General features: G+C 38.2%; 1 protein-coding gene across 8 annotated transcripts in view; it reads right to left on the bottom strand.

Moving 5' to 3' along the window:
- brsk2b (BR serine/threonine kinase 2b) overlaps positions 1–22,243 on the bottom strand; it is a 149,672-nt gene that overhangs the window by 75,172 nt on the left and 52,257 nt on the right. For all 8 annotated transcript variants that reach the window (XM_082161849.1, XM_082161852.1, XM_082161854.1 and 5 more), the window contains exon 2: positions 3,100–3,194. In XM_082161849.1, the coding sequence (XP_082017975.1) occupies positions 3,100–3,194 (95 nt within the window). The remainder of the gene's footprint in view (positions 1–3,099; positions 3,195–22,243) is intronic.

Genomic DNA, 22,243 nt, shown 5'->3' with positions numbered 1-22,243 from the left:
GTGACCGCAAAGTAAGTCAAAGAGCTTTTCTTTTCATGTCTGAAAATGTCAGAGACGACTTCATTAGTTCAGGAGGGGCCAGGCAGGGGCCGTGGAGTTCTCTGCGAGGAGCATGTTCTCAAATGCCAGGCTTCTGTTCTGTGCGTGCCACGACCTAACTCACAACGCCGCCTCTCCCTGGGAGTAGACATGAACACACACACACACTGCAAAAAATGCTTTTCTTACTTAGTATTTCTGTCTGGTTTCCAGTCCAAATATCTAAAAATGCTTAAAATCAAGATGCATTTACTAGATAAGTAAAATTAGTAAAATCCGGGGGAATTAATCAAAATTAAGTGAGGGTAAGAAAAATAATCTTAATTCAAACAGAAACAAGATTATTTTTCTTACCCCAAGGACAGATACTTGTGCGTGTTTTAAGCAAACACTCACTACTTTAGTAAATGCATCTTGATTTAAGAATTTTGTTTTTTTTTATATTTGGACTGAAAACAAGACAAAAATACTAAGTAAGAAAATCTTTTTTTGCAGTGCACTAACAGACACTCTGGATACTGCACACACAAATAAAACCTGACACGCTCACCCTGGGCTCTGTTTACACACATGCACGCTCTTACTTTTACTGTGTCCCAGCAAGCACACACTGACAGGAAGTACCGAACCCCTGCTTTCAACATACAGACACACATGCTCTTCAACACACTGACAGCTGCACACCGGCTCCACGCTATGCAAATGCCAGACAACGAGGGGTTCGCTGGAGGCTGAGGAAAGAGAAGAAGAAAAACAACAGAATGACAGGTGACCTCCTGCCGACTGTCTAAAATTATGCTAATGAAGTCATTATTGTTTATTTATTACTTCATGACTGTGGCAAAGATGAACTCCAGGGGGAACATCACAGCCAATGACAGGGAGACTATCCAATGAGTTAAACTGAAATGAAGTCTAGTTAAAGCCAATGAATCAAGGTGGAATCATGTGAAATTACTCCATAGAGAAGATTAGTCATGACTTTGGGAAGTGCGCAAGAACCGCAGGTTGTTGTTTCGCTCTTTTGCCTCCACTGTCGATCCCCACCGCTCCAAAAATCTCAGATACACTGAAGGAGGCGTGCAACATCTGAAGCTGTTTTTACTACAAGTATATCATTTTCTCCCCCACCTCCCTCCTCAAGCCAATCATGTTAGGTTGCCACGACAATAACCCCTGAGAGAAGCTAAAATAAGCAGGAGATACAATGCAATGGGTTATGTGACCTTCAGAGGACGCGACTAACTATCAGTCATGGAGGCGGATTTACTCTGAATTTGCGTTAGGATCAGACAGCATCTGTTTGTTTCTGAAATTATACAGCTTGGTGAGGAAAGTAAAGTATGACAATGAGAAGCACAAAAGCATGCCTCCACAATCAGACTCCCATAAGGCCTAGGTCTATTTCCTGCAGAGAAGCAATTTCCCTCGCAGTCCAAACACCTATGTGTGAGCAGGGGGATCTGGGACCGGATGACTGTAAAGCTCTATCTCACATCCAATTACAATGAGGAACCAATCAGCTCGTCTAAATTACTGCTGCCCCACAATCCACCAGGAGTTAATGAGCCATTAACCATTTAATGAAATCCATATGATGCTGGATGGACACTGAGAGGAAATCATGTTGATTGGGTCAAAAGTTGAGGTGATCTGCAGTATTTTTATGTTAAAGCTCGATGAATTTATAAAGCAAAATGGCAAAATCAGGAGTATCTTAGGTGCATCTTGTCATTTTTGTACCACAGTAGCAGTTTGACAATTATTCACTCTGTAAAGCAAAGAAAAACTGCTGACTTTCAGATAATGTTATAATAAAAACACAGGTACAGTATGTGACCACCATATTCGTCCAGCAAAAAAACAAAAACAAGAAAAAAAAAGAGAAAAACAAACAAACAAACAAACAAACACAAAACACTCTATTGAAGACAATTTGACTTTAGAAAGCCATTCATTCATTCAGTTCATTTTTCAACAGTCCTGAGATATGTCCTAACACATAAGATCAATTAGCATGACGTTGTCCATTTATATATTTTTCCTTGTCACAAATTGCCCCATGAAACATGCAATCTGTGAAAACAACCCAAATTTTGCAGCCACGTCCGTGGCATTTCCTGACTCTTTTCAGATAATGCTATTGGCGGAAATTCATTCTTAGTGAACAAAATGGTATAAGAACAGCTTTGTCCCTGCAGTGATTAATCATATGAATAGTAATAATATGAAGTAATGGGTTTATTAAAATGTGTAGTTTTATAGTGTTTCTATTTGTTTATAGTGTTGTTTTTATAGTGTTGTCTATTGTATTGTCTATAATATGTATGAGAAACAGCCTGAACTTATTCACTCAAACCTAATGTACCTACGGGTATAAAATAAAGTAACCTGAACCTGAATTTCTCTCCAACATTTGGCTTTCAACAAACACCGAGAGGGAACTTTACATGTGATGAGCTATGTATAACGTGCCACTTTCATAAGAACTAGAGCATCACAGATGGAGAGCTCACTGTGCACGATTCAAATCGGATAATGAACGATTAGAGATAACCTTATCTGAACTCCTGCTACTCAATGTCCAGTCTGATAGTAGGTCTATGTATCTCATTGCTACTCCTTACACACTACTGAATATGGGTAAAAGCATTCAGGGTAATCCTTTCATATACTCAAACAATCCACTGACGGTAGTTCAGCACAACAGTGACAGTAGCCTGTTTGTACTCAAAAGACTCTTTCATGTTTTGTTGCTGTAGCAAGAACCTTGGCATAATTAGGACAGAAATTGTGCTAACTTTCCCTTTCAGCAAGATTATTTTATTTTTATTTTTTTGTATAGCATTGTGACAGAATAAGCTTTATGAGTCTAAATACAGTAAATGTAAATCCTCAAACTCACCCACCACAATGTAATTGTAATATAAGTGACAGATTTGGTACAAGCAGCCATATTTAATTGACAACTTTCAATTCCATTATAATTCAGCACAGAGAAACAGGCTGGTTTACTTAAGTCATCGCATGAAGTACATAAAAAAAACAGCACAATCTTACCTTCATCAACACAGATTCGCTGAGTTTCTCCCGGTTAACAATTTTTATGGCAACTTTCTGACATGTGACACAGTGGATTCCCAGCTTCACGAGGCCTGGAGCGAGAGTAAAAAGAGAGAAGAGAGAAAAGAAATTCTGTCAACACGCATAAAAAGTACATCAACCTAAAAAGCACTTAGATGATAAAAGGCTGGTCCCAGCGTGAGTTTCATTTCGGCAAAATGAGAATTCTCTATCTAAAGCCCCCTGGTATCCATAATGTGACAACCAGGGGCACTTTTCATGTCGCAAAGTAAATGTCAGAGAACATGCATAAACACAAACAAGGCCAGATCAGAGTCGAATCCCCCACAATGGCTTTTTGTCATATCAACGATAAAAGACTGTCACTACGCTCAAAGGCTGACATGGGCAGAAACCATATTTGGCTAAATGCCATGTCTGTGCATGCCTTTATTACCTCCATACATTTTTCAGCATGGCTCTGCATATCAAACTGTTGATTTCCCTGAAGGTTTACACAGGGGGCAGAGGGGATATAAAGACCTGACAGGTCTCTGGATCTCTTTTATATGTATGTCGTTAAAGCCCAAATGGCATCTTGCGCCACTTTCACAACATGCCATTGATGTTGTATCACATGAGAGGACGCTCCGCAGACGCAATCTACACCCTCACACCGGACTCGAGGGCGCAGCGGAGAGCGTCCGGGGACCCGATGAATATTTCATCTTGCCGTAATTGCCTTGCGCTGAGATGAACACACACAGACGTGTAAAATGCCACACGGCGGCTAATGCAATTGTGAGTCACCGGCAGAACTTTTGAGGAAGACAAAACCTGTAGCCGAATACAAAAATAAGTTGTTTTTGCATACACAGTGAGAAAGGAACTCAAGAACTCTGATGGCCAATGTCAAACCTGATTTAAAGACTAGCATGGCATGTTGTGTGGCCAGCATGGGATGCTTCTGTGCTAGTGTCCCCACCAGGCTTCTCAACTATCAAAAACCAGCAAGACTTCTTCGAGCAACCAGCTTCAACACCACCTGCAAAATTCTGCTGGTAAACTTGCTAGTCCATAAACTAGATCATCACCAACCAGTCTGAGGGTCAATGACATATTAGACGATCCACTACAAAGAAAAGGACAAATCTTCTAAAAGGGAAGAAATATCTAGTTTAAAGCATGTGTCTAGTTTGTGTACAGTATATAAATTATTTGTAGACATCTGAATCTTTAAAAAGTTACATAAAAGGTGACCTATGGTAAAGATTTTCAGTTAAGTCAAGAGTCAAGCCACATGAAATTTTAAAACCTAAACTGAATAATACATTTAAAATTTAAAAAATATGCTCAGCACCAGAATTATCTATGAATTTAATTTGTTTTGTTTTTTTTTGTAAATTTTTTTTAACTTGGACTAGCATGATCAGTGAATGAGAGACTTGAAGTCTCCACTCTCCTGGCTTGTAATTATTTAGGGAGGTCAAAATCATCTAGTCTGAAAATGATGAAGCTCTAATGTCAAAAGGCACTTCAAATTCCCCTAAAAATCTACTTTCTAATCATTAAAACATACGGCAAACCTCTCTCATAAATTGGTGCAAAGGAAACCATGGAAACCTACATGAGCACAACTAATCAAAGATAGGCTAAAGTTAGGCTAGCACAATTCAGTCAGTGTTCTGTGCAAAAACACATTAACATGAATGAGTCAACAACGTTCAAGTCTCTGAAGCAAGTAAACAAGCAGAGTTCTTGTCATTTGCAGAGAAAAACAACACTCGCCCATAAGAGATTTCTCAATTTGACACACAACTAAAAAAAAAGTAAGGTTACTGAGTTGCAAAGGAGGCGTGTGTGAATAAAATGTCTGCAAGCAATGGGAATAGTAGAAACCAATAAGTTATGAAAAAAGAAGAACAAACCGTAATATAGAGCGTTGAATGAGTTGAAGTGGTACTTGACGAATTAGGTGCCCGAGTATGGCTAAGGGTTTGTTCAAATATGAACACCAGTAATACACTCTTTGCTGCAAAACCATTCTGGTTCCACAAGGTACCCAACAGTTCAAATAACAAATTGTATTGTTATTCTAAAGAACATTTTGGCGTATATCCCAGTGAAACGGCTTCTCGGACAAGAAAAAAAGTAGGGCGGGACTTGATTTTATCCTTTGGGAATTGATAGTTGTTGATTGCTATTGCCGGGATGTCATGTGAGTGACAGGCTGTCCCGCTCTCGTGCCAGTAAACACATCATCAGAGAAGAGAAGAGATGTTGTTGCAATAGAGAGGGGAGATTATTCTGACTAAGGATTTAGAGAGCACATGACTTTAACAATCTTAAAAAGATCTTCACAGATAAATAATATGCAATATTCCATAAAAAAAGAACTGTCCTTTTTTATCTAATGGTGACTTTAAGAGAAAAAAAAGAATGGTAGTAAGTCTTGCCATATTTCCCTTCACCGTGAGACTCTACCCTCTCTTTATATTTACTCTTTACATAGTAATAAACTGAAATAGAGCAGCTTTGATAAGCTAACACATACACAGCAGCATGATATCATGTTCTCATGGCTGCACAGTGGAACAGCATCCCCGGAGGCTCAGCATGTGTTCTCGTAGGCTTCCCTCATCCACCCGCTGCAGGGGCTCAACAGATCAATAAATGGGAGTTCATCAGTTAGAGTGAATTGCCTGCTGGTGACCTTCAGCAATAACATGCATCAGTAATCACCAGGGCTTCTCCCATCAACTACCACTCTGTGTCAGATCGTCTTTGCTGTATGTACGCACACGAACACACTCAGACAATACCTACTTTCCTCACACAGTCTCTGCCTTCTATTTTTCTCCGTAATCCCCACATTCCCCCAAAGAAAGACACAGTAAAGTTTATTTAACTACTCTGTCTCTACTACCTAGAAATAAATCCCACGGTAGGCCTTGAGATCCGTTTATTTTGCCGGGACTCTTTTATTTTTCTTATTAAAGAGCATGTAGCATGATATTTGGCAGTAAAGTTGAGAACACAATAGATAACCACGGCTCTTGCCAAGGCCCTGTAGTCCCACTCAGATCTATTTTTGATTCTTGTTGCAGCAACAGGGCTCCAGTATAAAAAAAACATAATTACACAGTGACTGAAACAAATGGAGTCAGTTTGAGGCTAAATGGAAAAGGCTACTTATGCTTATGTATTATGCATGTTGCTGATAAAGGTTTTAAAGTATGTATGTAAATGGCTTGTGACATTCAACCTGAATGTTGGACACTTTTTGAGAACAATCTGTAAATTAAGTGTTGGTTACGAACACAAGACTTTAATTTAAAAAATGACCTGCAGTCACTATTAGCGTCTTAACATAGTTCAGAAAACAAAATGTACTGTTTGAGAATATTATTTGTTATTTACAGTGGGCACACACATGATCTATTTTATAGTAATCCGTTCTTCTAGTGAACATCACACACACACAAAATTGCAAACACGCCTGATTTACATCCACTGATGTACAACTTCAAATTTGGTTCAATTGGTTATTCGGAACTCTCAAAACACTGACCTACACAATTCCAGATCAGACAGTGGTATTTACAGGTTGGATCATTGGATAATTGAATTCGAATCGAAACCATGACCTTGGCATTGAGAACAGCATGCAGTTTGAGCTAAAGGAATTAAGCTCAAATGAAATCTACTATGGTCCTGGATCAATACATCACACAGACAACTGATCAAAAAGATCATGTTAAATTATTAATATGACCCCTTCCCTGCCAACTACCCCTACAGCCACCTTTTTTGTTAAGTAATGTCAATGTAATACTACAAACTGGCAGCCATTAGCCTTAGAAGCACTTGTTTCCTTTGCAAAAAGATATGCTAATGTTTCAAACCTCTGACCTTCCACATCCCCATTAACCCATTGAGTGCTGACTCTAAACGCAGCCAGTCAAAAGTGTCTGACAGTGACGCAGGGCAGGTGTGAATCACAGGGATCTGATGAGTGCTTGTGTTCTCTGACAGGCTTAGAGCGGGTCAGCAGGAGTGTCTTTAGTGGTAATGAGGGCTAACCACTGAAAACAATAACACCAACTGCTCTAATAACAGCAAGTAGCTCATAAACCCTAGGCATCATCTTTTATGTTTGTTTTATTTTCACTGAAAAAACCCTTCAATTAATCCTTTTATAGTTTCTGCCTAAGGGCAATGGTGGTCTTGAGATCACCACCCACACTTTTACCACTGCTCTTCCCTCTGTCTTGTAACTACCAGCATTCTGCATTTATTTAAAGGTCTGTTTTTAGTATTTGCCGTTTAGGCCTCACTGAGCAGCTGGATGGAGATAAACGATTCACTTTGCATTTCAAATCACTAAATGTTCATGCGGCTTCCACTGGTCCAGAACGTCCATGGGTCTCTTCTCTTAGAGTGCTTAACACCTGGAACCTTCTGAAAACACACTTATGTCCTCAAATGTATAATTTTCACTGTAATTAGAGCTTGGCCGCAACTGTAAATTACTGTGAAAATATTCCTAAAAATGATTGGAAGGAAAAAGGAAGTTTACGTCACACTTGTGAAGGACATGAGGGTTTCATTTATGTAGATTTGATGCAGTGTAGTAACATTTTATTAAAAATCTGAAAAATTGCCAGTAAGGAGCAATTTTGCATTAAAAATGAATTCAATGATGCTCATGGTAGAGTATGGTAACACCACATACTTGAACATAAAACGGTTAAGGAAACTGTACATATATTATATAATTTATATAATTTATAAATAAATGTGGTTCAATTGAATGTTCTACTCATCAAAGAATCATGTAAAATATGTCAGTTTCCACAAACATTTTAAGCTGCATAATTGTTTTCAACTGTGATTTCTGAAGGATCACCTGACACTTTGCCTTTAAATATGTATCTTCCAACAAAGATAGTAAAACCTGAAATCTGGAACATTTGAGACCAGCCAACAAATAAGAAAATATCAAATATTATGTACTTTCTCAGTTTCTCAGTATAAAACTTTAGAAGTCAGTAGAAAGTCCCCACTGAGATTTAAAAGAAAGTGTGTGTGTGTGTGTGTGTGTGTGTGTGTGTGTGTGTGTGTGTGTGTGTGTGTGTGTGTGTGTGTGTGTGTGTGTGTGTGTGTGTGTGGTTACCAGGTGACTGCCTTTTAGAGAGAAGCCATTTGGAAATTTCTCAGTGTGCCATCTGTGCCTGTCAAAATGATGATTGATGATCTTAAAAAATGAATATGAATATATATATATATATATATATATATATATATATATATATATATATATATATATATATATATATGGAAATTAAGTTGGTTATGGCAGTAGTGAAAAGTTACTTTTAATAGCAGTCCATTTGGGATGAAGCTACATGAGACACAGGGGAACTATCCCCATGAGGGATTCAATAAGCAAGGGATCACTCTCTTTCTCCTGGCTCTTCTTTGTGAGCATGTAATGTAGATTGTTGCATTTATCAAGCATCATTGAAACAATCTGAGATGCCATCTGCTAATTGCAAACACAGAGATATAATAAGAGTCCCCTCCGGCAGACAGACTGAAGCGCACTTCCTCCCAATCATGTCCGTCATGCTGTATTCTGAGCAGCCGGGAGTGATTATGGCCTGAATGGCGACTCACCATGAAGGTGGTGAAGGGGCAAAATAAAGTTAATCCTAACACTGTCAGAACAATAAAAACAATGATTTATTTAGCAGACACATTTAACAAAAGCTCCCTACACAAAATAACCACTACAAGCCTGCAGAAAATATAATATTTTAAGTTTGATCAAAACAATGTAACTGTAGAGGGCAAAGTAATTTTGTATATGTAAAGGGTATGTAAGGGGTTTACTATAAATTCAAATGTTAAGCTCAGCATTTGTGGCACAATTTTGATTACAAAAAATAAATAAATAAATAAATAAATAAATCGAAACTAAAGTGCTTTTTATTCACGTCGGAAGCACACACACACACACACACACACACACACACATATATATATATATATATAAATATATATATTTACACATACATACAGTACATACATACATACATACGTGTGTGTGTGTGTGTGTGTGTGTGTGTGTGTGTGTGTGTGTGTGTGTGTGTGTGTGTGTGTGTGTGTGTGTGTGTGTGTGTGTGTGTGCGCGCGCGTGTCCATCAGTATGTGTCTGTATATTTAAACATAACCATTTTTAAAAGTTTATTAAAGTTTAACTGAAAAATTAACACATTTCTGTTCAAACCTGTTGATTCATGTAATGCAACAATTAACCACAAACTTATTTGCTTATTTGATTAGTAACATAGAAATAAAGCCAAATCTAAAATATTTATGATGCAATTTTTCATAAAATATTATATCAAAATCCTAAAACTTTGATTATTTTTAGGTTTAAATTAGACTTTGAGTAACAGATTTACTGTTTTACTACTGAACCCCACTGTAGTATATGTTTGTTTTTTTCTTCTTAGCTTAAACGTCACCATCACTGAGATGAATGTTAAGGATACAGAGTGGAAAACTTAGCATTAACTTCTTTTGCTTTGAAAGCTAAGAGCAACAAACTTAGCAGAACTGTGCACTGTCATTCACTCAATTGCGCAGCAAGACTGGAGCGAAACAGCTCGGGTGCTGCTGAAGTGCATAGTTTTTCAGCGACTTGTACTGTATATGCGCAGCGGTCGCACAAATGGTTTGTCAGAGCAGTGCAGTTCTGTTGACAAGCGCAGGTTAATTCTCACACTTTAAAAGTATTTATAGCACCATAATGTAAACAACAACAACAACAACAACAAAAACAGGTTGTGTGACTATAAGAATTGATTACTGTACTGTAGATCACCATGAAGGTGCCAGGGAATTTATCTTAATTAAATACATACACCTCTGGTTATTGTTCACGTGCAAGTGATTACCCCTCCCATCTGATGGTTATGCTCATCTTTTTAGAACAAAATAGGACTTTTAACATTTGAAATAGTTAACCCTAGGTCATTTTAAACCCTGGGTAAACTGAACCCTGGGTTATCTTGTTTCACGTTCCACACACTGCTCATAATTTACCCAGGGTTAACAATTAATCCTGGGTATTCATAAACTGATGTTTCACACTGGACATTCCTAAACCCTGGCATATTTAATTTGCATATTTGCTGTGTCAGTGTCATTGACTGTATGAACGCAGCATGTGACCAGTTTAAAAGATCTAGCATTACGCATCCTTGTATTGCCGACTGTACTATCTAGTTTATCCTGAATGGACATTTCAGACTAAAAAGGTAAGAATGAAACGGCCTCTTCTTCACTCAAAAATTGACGTATTTTAAATTTTTCCTCTCAAACACTGAATTTACTGTTTATACAATGCTCAATGTTTCAGTGACTCTCCAAAGCACGCAAATAAGAGTACACAATTGGTAACATTCAACTGCATTGTTTCACACTGTAAACGTTTGTCACCGCAATGTAGGGTTAACACCGCAAAAGTTTCATAACCCCGGGTAAACCCACTTCTAAATGACTTGTTCCTTTATCCGGGGTTAAAAGTTGTGTTTATAACCACGATAACCCAGGGTTAAACGCAGTGTGAAAAGCCAAATAAAGATGCAAAACAGGACTGTGAAGTGAATGGAACTGTTATAGTACCACACTGCTATGTAAAAATGCTTAGTAGACAGTCACTCAATGTTGTCAAGCATACTCAATTTCAAATAAATCAATGAACTTGAGTCTCAGGGCTTATTTCGGGCTCATGTCCAAAAACAGTCCCAAAGCTTCTACATGGGATCACTGGAAGGGGGATGGATTGGACAGCAGACATGTCTCCAGCTGCCCCTCCCTGAAGCACATGCTCCATGAGCATCTTGGGCCCGATTCAAATAAAGGGGCTGCGTGCCAACGGCATTAAGCATGTGTTTATTGCTTTTAATGAAAGCCAAGGGGAGACAAATAAATCCTCAAAGGCTAAGCTGTTATTGCTGCCTCCTGGTGGGCTGTGAAAGTGACCAAGACATCACAGAGAAGTGGACACTGATGGATAAACAATAGACAAAAAATCCTGTCCCTAATCCAATCCTTAATAACAATCAAATCTAAGAGCAAAACCCAATGTCAAATCCCAAAACCCAATTGTAAAATTGGCACTGGCCAACCAGAAGCATGTGAAACGCAATGCAGAAGTGTTTTGGGGAGGTTTAGTGGGCTTTGGTGGGGGTTGTATTATACCGGTCACCATTGTAGGAGGCTGTTGACATCTCTCTCAAGCACTGGCTGATTCGAGTGATGCACCAGTGATGGCTCGCTCATTACCCCACTGCCTACTGTATATTAACAGTCAAGTGTGGGGATTTCTGCCTCTCAACACATCATCTGTTCACTCTCTCACACTCCCACTCGCCTCTGTGCTTTGCTCTCTTTGCTTTCTTCCTTTTGATCCCCTCTCCTCTTAATTCATTACAGATAAAGGAGCCTCCACAATGGATCTGTCCGGTTTAGATAAAGACAATAGAGGAGCAAGGTGGAGAGAAAGCAATGGTTCAGTTATTGTATAAAAGGCACAGCAATGCCAGTATTGGCCACAGTTCTACAAGGACTAGCATCTGTTTTGCATTCAACAATCAATGTAAGTCATGAAACGGATAGTTCACCAAAAATTAAAATGTTGTCATAATTTACTGTTAACATATTGTTTATAACAAGGTATTTTGATGAATTTTCTAGTTGTTTGTACATTATAAGCAAAGTTATTGGCCGTGCTTTGATGTTCACTGTATGGAGAAAAAAAGACATTTGAGATTTTTTGCATTCCACAAAAAGAGGATAATATTATCCTTTTTGGAAGAACTACCTCTTTAAAGTGAACGCCAATGCACTTCCAAAATATAAACAAGACCATTTTTAATGTTTCCAACATACTACATGCCGCTAAATTAATTATGCACATTTGTGTGGCATGATTGAGGACTCTGAGAGGGATATTAACGTCATTCACTTATTTCAGCTGAAGAGCTATTGACCCCCTCTGCTTTCCTTTCTTATTTAATATTATGACAGCTGGCTGTCACTCCTCCTTCCTCAACCTCAGCCAATCATGTCACCCCACTGAAGCTGTTACAGCCAATGGGCTATTGATTTACTGTCTTCGTTACTTCTCAGATGAGATTTAGGATGATGCGATCGGGATCACTTCGGCAGAGGAGGACGAACAGCAGCAATAAAGATTTATTAATTTAATTAACGCATTTATCATGCAGATAGGTTTAAATCTGTCCTGAAATGTGTTAAAAAGTGTCAATTTTCAATTTCACTTTCTGATGATTTTTTTGTTGTTTCGCCAATGAGAAAAGTAACCAAAAAGTACAATGGTACTACCATGGTGTTTTGGACTTTGAACTGATTTTCATATACAGAATACTGTGGCAGCAGTACCATTTTTATTTTATTTTTTTGGACTTGTTCCATTATACTTTAATTAATGTGGTAAAAACCAGGGTATAAGTGATAACACTTTCCATATAACAGCTGTACAGCAGCTGCATGTTTTACTGCAAGTAATCAGGCTGCAGTTTCAGATCTGCACCTGGGCATCAGGTCAGCATCACAGACAACCTCTGCTCTTCTCCTCCATTGCACCCGTTTATCAATCAGATCCGCACGGGTGCTCTCCGGTACGGGAACACGGAACAAGAGAGGGAAAAAGGAAGGATTAGAGGAGACGTGCCTGCAGAGTCGTCATGAGTATTCACACTGCATCACATGTGGGAGAAAGATGAGGACAGAGCAGGCTGTTACGCAGCACATTCACGTATAGAGTATTCCTCTGAGACTGCAAAAACAGACAGGACCAGCCTTCACTCATACACGTATCTCCTGTTCACACTGCTGTGTCTTATTTTTCCTCATATTCTTAACCTTTTGCAAGTCCCTTTGGGGGGTGTATGTGAGTGTGTGAGTGGGTGGTAGTAGATTAGTTCAGCAGGAGTGTAGGGGCACGAGGTTAGGGAGGTTACAGAGTTAATACCTCTGTGTTCAGGGGTTTCTCTGTGAATCTCTCATCTCACTGGGGGAGAGAAAAAAGAGTCACTTAAAACAAAGAGTGGAAAGATAAAGAAATAGACTGAGAGAGATAGAAATGGAGAAGGAGAAAGAGAAAGAGAGGAGGGTGGGAGGGGACAGACAAAGTAACTCAAACAAAGTCTCTCGCTCAAGAATGGGTGTCTGCTTCTATTTAGGATGGCCTGTCTGGAGAAATGTCAATGAATGCTGACAGAGCAAGACCCGGAGCGCTGTTTTAAGATGAGCGTGGCCTCCAGTCTGATAAATCAGCTGAAAGTTTCATGATCGTCATGTTCTTTAAGTCACCCAAGTTCAAGAAGGAACACAAAAGGAAAACTTTTTTCCATGCAATTGCAACAAATGGGACTTCCAAGATTTAAGAAAGACACAAAACAAATTCATCCACAAAACGCACAAACTTTTGCAGAGCAGCGGTTAAGGATAGTTCATCCAAAAATCATTTACTCACCCTCAGGTCTTTCCAAACCTGTATGACTTTCTTTCTATTGTGGAACAGAAAAGAATATATTTTGAAAAATGTCTCATTGTTTTTGTCCATACAATCAAATTCAGTGGTCATTAAAGCTGTTTGTATACCAACATTTTTCAAAATATATTCTTTTGTGTTCCACAGAATCAAGAAAGTCATACAGGTTTGGAACGACATGAGCATGAGTAAACACCTGAACATCATGAGTATATTGATTACTTTTAAGATTTTTTAAAAGGGCTTTTACATTCTTTTTAACTAATGACAAAGAAAATTAAGCGTAGCGTCAGTTCTGGCAGGTCACGTTAGTCAAGCTCAGCTGATACACATCTACCCATGGGCGTCAGTTTGGTTTGAAATGTGCTGGGGACCAGAGACGCATTCGGAAGTGCATTCTCAGAAGTGCTGTGTACAATGACGCATTCATTTTTTTTTCTCTTTCGCGCAAGGTCATGTTTTGAAAGACGATGTCCTGTAGCTTACTAATGTAAATAAATAAAAATGTATACAAAAATGTGATGATGTCCGACTCGTTTTTAGAAGAAGAAAGCCTTAAGTTTTCAAAAAGCATTAGACATATGACCCACTATTCTGCCTCATAAGTACCATGTTGACAATGACATGACGTGGTTTAATGTACCTAAACAATGATTACCAAATTTCTCTCTCATATTGCTCCTCATAACCCCTGAAAACGGTAAAAAAAATCGAACCAAAAGTCAAATTATTATGGACGTTATCTGACATTAAGCGTTTCTGCTTCACATTTCAGCAGGGCAGCGGAGCGGCTGTGGGTTGACTCCCCACGGTTCTCATGGGCTTTATATAAGTCCTTAAAGGATTAGTTCACTTCAAAATCAAAATTTCCTAATAATTTACTCACCCCAATGCCATCCAAGATATCCATGTCTTTCTTTCCTCAGTGGGAGAGAAATTATGTTTTTTGAGGACAGCTGAAGAAGAGGTTATCTAGCGAAACGATAGGTCATTTAAATTTTTTAAAAAATGTATAGACTTTTTACCTTCAATAGTTCGGATTGAGCTGATCAACAACGTCATCACGTTGAAAGGTCACGCCGGCGCCGGCAATACTATTTGAACTACTATTCATATTCATCAGAATGTTATTCATATACTATTCATATTCATATTCACTGAATACTATTACTATATATATAATAGCAAATAATACTATTTGAACTATCCTCCTACGTACAGTCGCATTGTAAACAGTGGGGCGGTACTTCTGCCGGCGCCGGCGTGACCTTTCAACGTGATGACGTAGTTCCCTGTCCGTTTGTTGATCAGCTCAATCCAAACTATTGAAGGTAAAAAGTCTTTTTTTTAAATGACCTATCGTTTCGCTAGATAACCTCTTCTTCAGCTGTGATCGTGTACAGCCCGTTTAAACACTTCAAAGACTTTTGAAACTGCATTGATTTGGACTTAAAAACGATGGTAACCAATGAAGTCCATTGTTTTGAAGAAAAATCCAGAAATGTTTTCCTCAAAAAACATAATTTCTCTCCCACTGAGGAAAGAAAGACATGGATATCTTGGATGGCATTGGGGTGAGTAAATTATTAGGAAATTTTCATTTTGGGGTGAACTAATCCTTTAACGTGAAAAAGCTTTACGTTTATTAAACCTAATGTACCTAAACAACGATCACCAAATTTTCTCTCTCATATTGCTCCGCATAACCACTGAAAACTGACAAAAAAATCAAACCCAAAGTCCAATTATTATGGACGTTATCTGACATTAAGCGGTTCTGCTTCATTGAGGCTTGTAGGAAAAAGCTTAATGGTTTAATGTAGGCTACCTAAACAACGATCAGTGATCACCAAATTTCTGGTTAGATTTTTTGACAGTTTTAAGTGGCTATGATGAGCAATAATATGCATAATAATATGTACATGAGTAATAATATGTAACACTTAATACCAAAAAAGTGGTGGGTACAAAATGACTCATGACGAAATCTGGTGGGTGCGTGTACCCACCGTCCCCACCGAAATCGACACCTATGCGTCTACCTATGGGAATACGACGCCTATCAGTGTATTCATATATAAGCTCCTTCAGTATTATCAGCAGCTATCATGTTTCTCAGAAGCTAATTACCCTCCTCCATCTCCAGCTCCTCCTCTTGTCCAGTCAGTATGGCACTCTGATTCCCTTTGAACAAATACATTCTCGAATTATGTTGTACTTTAAAATCTTGAATTAATGATATCTGCAATACATTCATGTTGGTTCTGTTCTGTTTACCCTAAGGGGGGTTATTGCTGCTCTCCCTGCTCTTATCCATGCTAGGCTAGGGTGCGTTTCCCAAAAGCATCGTTAGCCAACTATGTTCGCAAGGTCCGTCGTCATAAGCATAGTTCAACGAGTCAGTGTTTCCTGAAACCATCGTTCTAACGGACATTTGCAAACATCACCGCAAAGTTGTGTATTTGAACGACAGCTCTCGACCTGTGGTTAGAAGCAGTTTCTAGTTTGCATGACATGGACTTAAAAAATCCTTATCTTGAGCAAAATAAGCAAGCTGACATTCAGTACAACCAGTGTCTTTTATTTAGAATACATACAAATGTCATTTACGTCTTTTAGTTTAAGAGATTTAAATCACTGTTTTTGAAGATTGCGCATGTGCGAACGTGCTCTACTATGTAAGAACAAGCCTATGATTGAATCTGGAAATAAAGCAAAATAACTGAGAACAATGAGAAATAGTCTCATGTTAAGGATGAGATGCCATGTCTATAATTTATAGCAAAACATCTAGCGTTAATTCCATCTCAAACAGATTCATTAAAAGAAGTTATTACTCCACCACGTGCTTGACGTCATAAACCAATGTGGTTGAACCATACCGCTAATCCTAACTGTATGCTAACTGTCAGTCATATTTGACGATAGTGACATTGTTAAAAAGGTCTAATTTTGTCTTTCAAATTAGTCAAAATGAGAGTAAGTGCAAGATTAGAGTTTTTTTCAGGTGAACAACCGCTTTAAAAATGAAAAGGAATCAAAACCTAATTTAAATAGGTGAAAGTAATGGCAATTTTTTTTTTTTTTTTTTTTTGAGGAACAACACTCTCTCAGTGATAATACAAATCAGTTTCAGTCTCCCAGAGCAAGAAACTCATAGGCAGCAGAGCATGACAGAGAGGACTTGAAGAGAGAGAGAGAGAGAGAGAGAGAGAGAGAGAGAGAGAGAGAGAGAGAGAGAGAGAGAGAGAGAGAGAGAGAGAGAATATAAATACCTTGCTAAACAAATCAAATTACGTTTGCATCCTAATATTCTAATAATATGGATGATCTAGTGAAAATAGTATCAACATCACAACAGGATCATGATTTTTTTTTTTTTAAAGAGCCCATCAATGTTTTTTCTAAGAAAAATATATTGCAACTCTTAAAGAAAATATAGAAGTCTGACATTCGCCTGTTAGAGGCCGTCTGAGGAAAAAACATCCGCTTCATCTTCCCCCACAGAGCAGCACCACACTGGGGCAAGAGGAGACACTGAGCGGCCCCATTCATTATTTATCAGCTAATTAAAAGAGGTTCACTCCCCCTATCACACAGCAGATGATGAATGGAGAGGGAAAGACTAGAAAACAGGACAAGTCCCCTGAGGAAGCAGGAAGAAAGTGAGAGAGACCAAATGGGGGAAGTGGGAGTGAGATGCATCTAAGATGTGAAAGGGACCTTGAGTAAACAAACAGCAAAGTTTCTTCTCATTTCAAGTAACTGAATCCTTATAAGACAGAATATTAGGAAGACAAGTGAGAGTAAGAACCACGCTGAACTTTATGCACTCAAATCTGACTGTAAATAGTGACCCAGTCTAGATATCAATATACTATATTATAGTATATTTATAATATACTATAACTGAATAAGAAAAACAAAGTTTAAAGCAATATTTTACGTTTTGTTTAAGAAAGCAAGTTGCACCAGAGAGTCTAAGCTAAAATTCAGCCTTGCCATCCCAGAAATAAATGACATTTTAAAATATACTACATTTCACTTTTCCTCATTATTGTTTATACTTTATTTTTGATCAAATAAATGATCTAGGTGAGCAGAAGCAGAAGGTTTGCCGCTGGCAAAACCAGCAATGCAATTTTGAGAGGTGGCTCCCCGACAAATCTCGCGAGGATCACGACTTGCTTTACGGCATGACGTCACATACATCAACAACATATGAAGCAGCCTCTATGGAAGACACTAGCACACATTTCAGACATGAATCATGGCAGAGTCGATGAAGAAAACGAAGAAAGCGCGGTCGGAAGAGTGCAGAGACGGCTCTGCGGGAGTGGTATTTACGACAGTAACGTTAAATACAAGTACTCCACAGCGACTCTAGGGGGCGCTGTTTGAGAAAAACAGAAACTGCATAGTGTGATTTTAAAGCTCACCTGCATTACAACCATAGTACCACCACATTATTTTCTTATAAGGGAACTTTGCATTTTACTGCCTGAGAAAAAAATTGGCAATCACTGCACATTAAATTAAAACTCGAGCACTATTCCAAGTTTTCTAACACTATATGGCCATATCTAATTCACAGCAACATTGCAGCGTGTTTGTCTGCAATTCCGCCATCATGCAGACTTTTCCCAGAGGTCCTAGAGAACTGCACATCTCCTCTTTAATTACGAGCCTTTTATATAACACACACACACACACACACACACCAACCTGCTTCCTCAACTTAAAAACTAATTAAGCCACAGGAGGGAGCATGCTCCAGTTTTTTCCTCCTCAGCCATGTGATATCAGAGAGAGTGAACGAGTCCTGGCATCTGAAGAAGAGGATGAGGCAGAGAATGTGCCCTAACACAGACGGATCGTGCTTTGAAATGCATATATAACCATGTTTTTTGTGAGTCCGAAGGGAACGGCTACTATATTCCTTCCTATAATGACCCTCAACACACCCAAATGCTGCAACAACTACTAAAAACAAATATAGAATGGAATTAGGACACATCCTTGATTTCCACTGAATGCACACTTCCATACGCTCCCTTTTTCTGCATTTCCTTTTTTTTCCCAGCTATACCTTCCTTATTTATACCACACCATTACTTACTTTGCATATGATGCTGAGTCAGCTTCATACACATGCCTGCAGGAACCACATGGCTAAGAGACTAGTCAAACCCATGCCAGTCAAGTTAATTGAAACAGAGGGTATCAGAGTCGACTGGTATAATGATTCGTTTATAGCGCCTTTAAATATTTAAGGACTACATTAACGGAGAAGATAATGTCAATGTATTTTCTAGACAGACAGCGGCGTAGTATCCAATGGGTGGGACGTGAGCAGAACGGGTGTTAGGCTGCCAATGCTCACTATCCTCCACAGACATCCCATCATGCCTGTGCTTCCTTTGATCTCCACATCCAGAATGATGTCTTGAATTAGACACAAGACTCAACATTCCTCCTTTACCTTCCTAATTATCTCCAAACAGCTGTTTCCATATTTCAAAATACAAACATCTTACGTACAACACATGCATTCATAAACAAATAAACATATTTTGTCGTTTAAAAAGGTGTCCCGAATTTTTCAAAGCATCTGAGAGGAGACATTGCAGGTTTGTGAAAAGATATTCATATTATTATGCACATAAGCTTGTGTTTGAGGCTATTACACAAAAGAGGTGCTCTTTTACAATACATTAGCCCAACTGTATACGTCTCAGATGCCTGAAATGAGTTCTGACCAGGGTGCCATTAGCAGGAGACATTCCTATTGTCATTAAGCCTTACTTTGTAGATGTGCTAATGTCATTTTATGACAGATCTTTTCACATAGCAATGCTTTCATGTCAGTAGCTTAATTGATGAGGAAAGAGAGTAATTGCACGGCTCCCCAAAATTGCTTTTAATTGGAGAAAACTTTCAATGATGTTGTAGAGTTTGGCATTTCAAGTCTTGAATTGGTCCTCCTTAAGTATCAAATGTTTTATATTTTATGTATCCAATTTGATACCATTGCTACACAACAACACTGTTTAAAAGCCTTATAATATATACCATGGCATATAGAAAATCACCAAGGTATTACCATCTCATACCATCATTGTTATCACCACCATGATACTTTCATACAATTTTTTGTATTATATGAGGGCGTTAATATAAAAAATTGTTATGGCCAATTATTGATAAATTATCAATATTAACATTTATTGTTAAAATAAATAAATAAAATAAATACTAAATACTTAAAACAATAATTTTAAATGATACAAGTGAATTTAAGCATCACAACATTGTAATGTGCAATACGAAACATAAATGTTAATTTTGAGATTTGATAATGGTTACATTATTAGTGTTATTAAGATTAAAGTGAGTGTTAGATGACAGAAAAATGTAATCCATATGTAAAAATGCAGGAATTAAGCTTGCACATTAGAAAAATTAAGTTGTGGTCACATTAGCGATATTTTGGCACAATTTACTGGTGAATCAAGTCACTAACACATGAATCAAGTCACTTTCAAACCAAATAGCTTTCTTTTGGTCAACAATGCGAATTTGAACACTAGCGCAATCTAACTACACCTTTAAACTAGGAATGTGGATTTGTGTATTTTTTTTTTTTTTTTGAGTATTGATAGATTTTAAAAAAACGAGTACTTGGGGGCGGTGCGTGTCCATCATGGCGATAGTGAAAATATTTTAATTAAAACACTGTAGTGTTAATGTTGGCAAAATATTACATGCCTATCAAAATATTAAAAATATGACTAGAAAATGAACACTGCTATCATCAATAATGCATCAATGTTTTCGAAAAAGAAAATAATATCCTCCCTATAAGGAGGAACAGCTGCATGAAGGCTGAAGAGTGAGCAAACTGAAGCCCGTTTTATATAATATATAAGATTAATCAGATATCCCTGATACACAACATAAAAGTAACATTACAACTTGTATCTGCAAAAAAGAACACAAATACAAGTGAACTAAACCAGAAAGTGTTACTCCCGTTGTGGATGCACTCTTCCCGTAACAACGTGGGAACGCAGGAACACGGGCAAAGCACAAAGAATTCACAATTCTATAGTGTTCACATTATAATGTTATGTATATGGAGGATTGGCACTGCACATCTTGCAATTTATTTTCATCTACTTATCAAGTGGTTTTAATTAAAACACAGGCTTACTGTAACAAGAAAAAAAAAATACACTGCTGGATTAATAATAATAACATCAATGTTTTTTGTTTTTTAAAAAAAAGGAAACATCTAAAATGAATAGGACTGTATCAAATAACCCAATCATAGTCATTATTGTCAACATGCTGTTTGAGCTGGGAGATTAATCAGATAGGCTACATACAATATAAAAGTCATATTACAACTTACATCTGCACAAAAGGACGCAAATGTGCACATGAACTTGACCGTGCTTGTCTGAATGTGTAACTCCCATTGTGGACGCGCTCTTTCCCCTAACAGCAATGCTGAAACACGGGCAACTAAAGCGCGAAGAATTTACAACATTCTATTACAATAATGTTCCCAATATGATGATGTGTATATGTGGCAGTTTGGTGCTGCATATCTTGCACTGTATTTTCATGATCAAAGTGATTCCAGGCATAACTGCACGCTTTCAAAGCCATAGTTTCACTTTATTTCGCCAGTGTGGAAGGCATGCTGTCCTAACGCTAACCAATCAGACGTCAGGTACCGCCCTAATTGCCACAATAACTAATCAGGAAAAAAAAGAAATATATGTTTTAATGTCACGGCGATCATTGTTTCCCTGATCGATCGTCGCTGTCACGTCCGAGTACATGGGGGTACTCGTTCACATTCCTACTTTAAATATCCAATATCAACCAATACCGATAAATAAAAAAATATCAGCTAATTAATATGGTACCAATGTATCATACAATGCTCCTTTTTTTGTAAGGTTGGTCTGTGAGCTTAAAGGGATACTTCAGGATTTAGCATTAAGCTTTGTATTAGTAGAAAACCTGTAGTATTTTCGAATTACCGTGCTTTCCACCCTCATATCCCCTTGAGATGAGAGATTTATGTATTTTTTGTCTGGAAAAAATCCTCAGATGACGCAAAAATCGTCATATTGCGTCATCTGAGGATTTTTTGGCCAGAGGCTAAAGACTACAGCCAGTAGGACGAGCTGTCCCGCATGTTTCAACCCGCCCATAGAGGGTGGGATCTCACCAGTGTTGCCAGATGTACGATAATTATCGTATTTGTACGATCATTTTGACCTCTGTACGATGTACGATCAATAATGGAAAAAATCCTATAATGTACGATAATTTCAGACCTATGTGACACTTCATAGGGTTTCTCATTGATCTAGCTGTGGATTCTACGTCTATCGGGGGAAGAACGTGTAGAGAGAGGGAGCGAGAGACCTTGCGTGTGTGTGCTAGTGTGCCTCACGAAGCGCATGTAAGGACCCAACCAATTAATTGTAAGAACCGAACACCCCCCGGACATGTCCGGCCGTCGAGATCGTC

This window comes from Leuciscus leuciscus, assembly GCF_965113295.1.
Source record: "Leuciscus leuciscus genome assembly, chromosome: 2".
Lineage (NCBI taxonomy): Eukaryota > Metazoa > Chordata > Actinopteri > Cypriniformes > Leuciscidae > Leuciscus > Leuciscus leuciscus.
The sequence above is the reverse complement of the archived record's forward strand: the minus strand, read 5'-3'. Positions and strand labels throughout refer to the sequence as shown.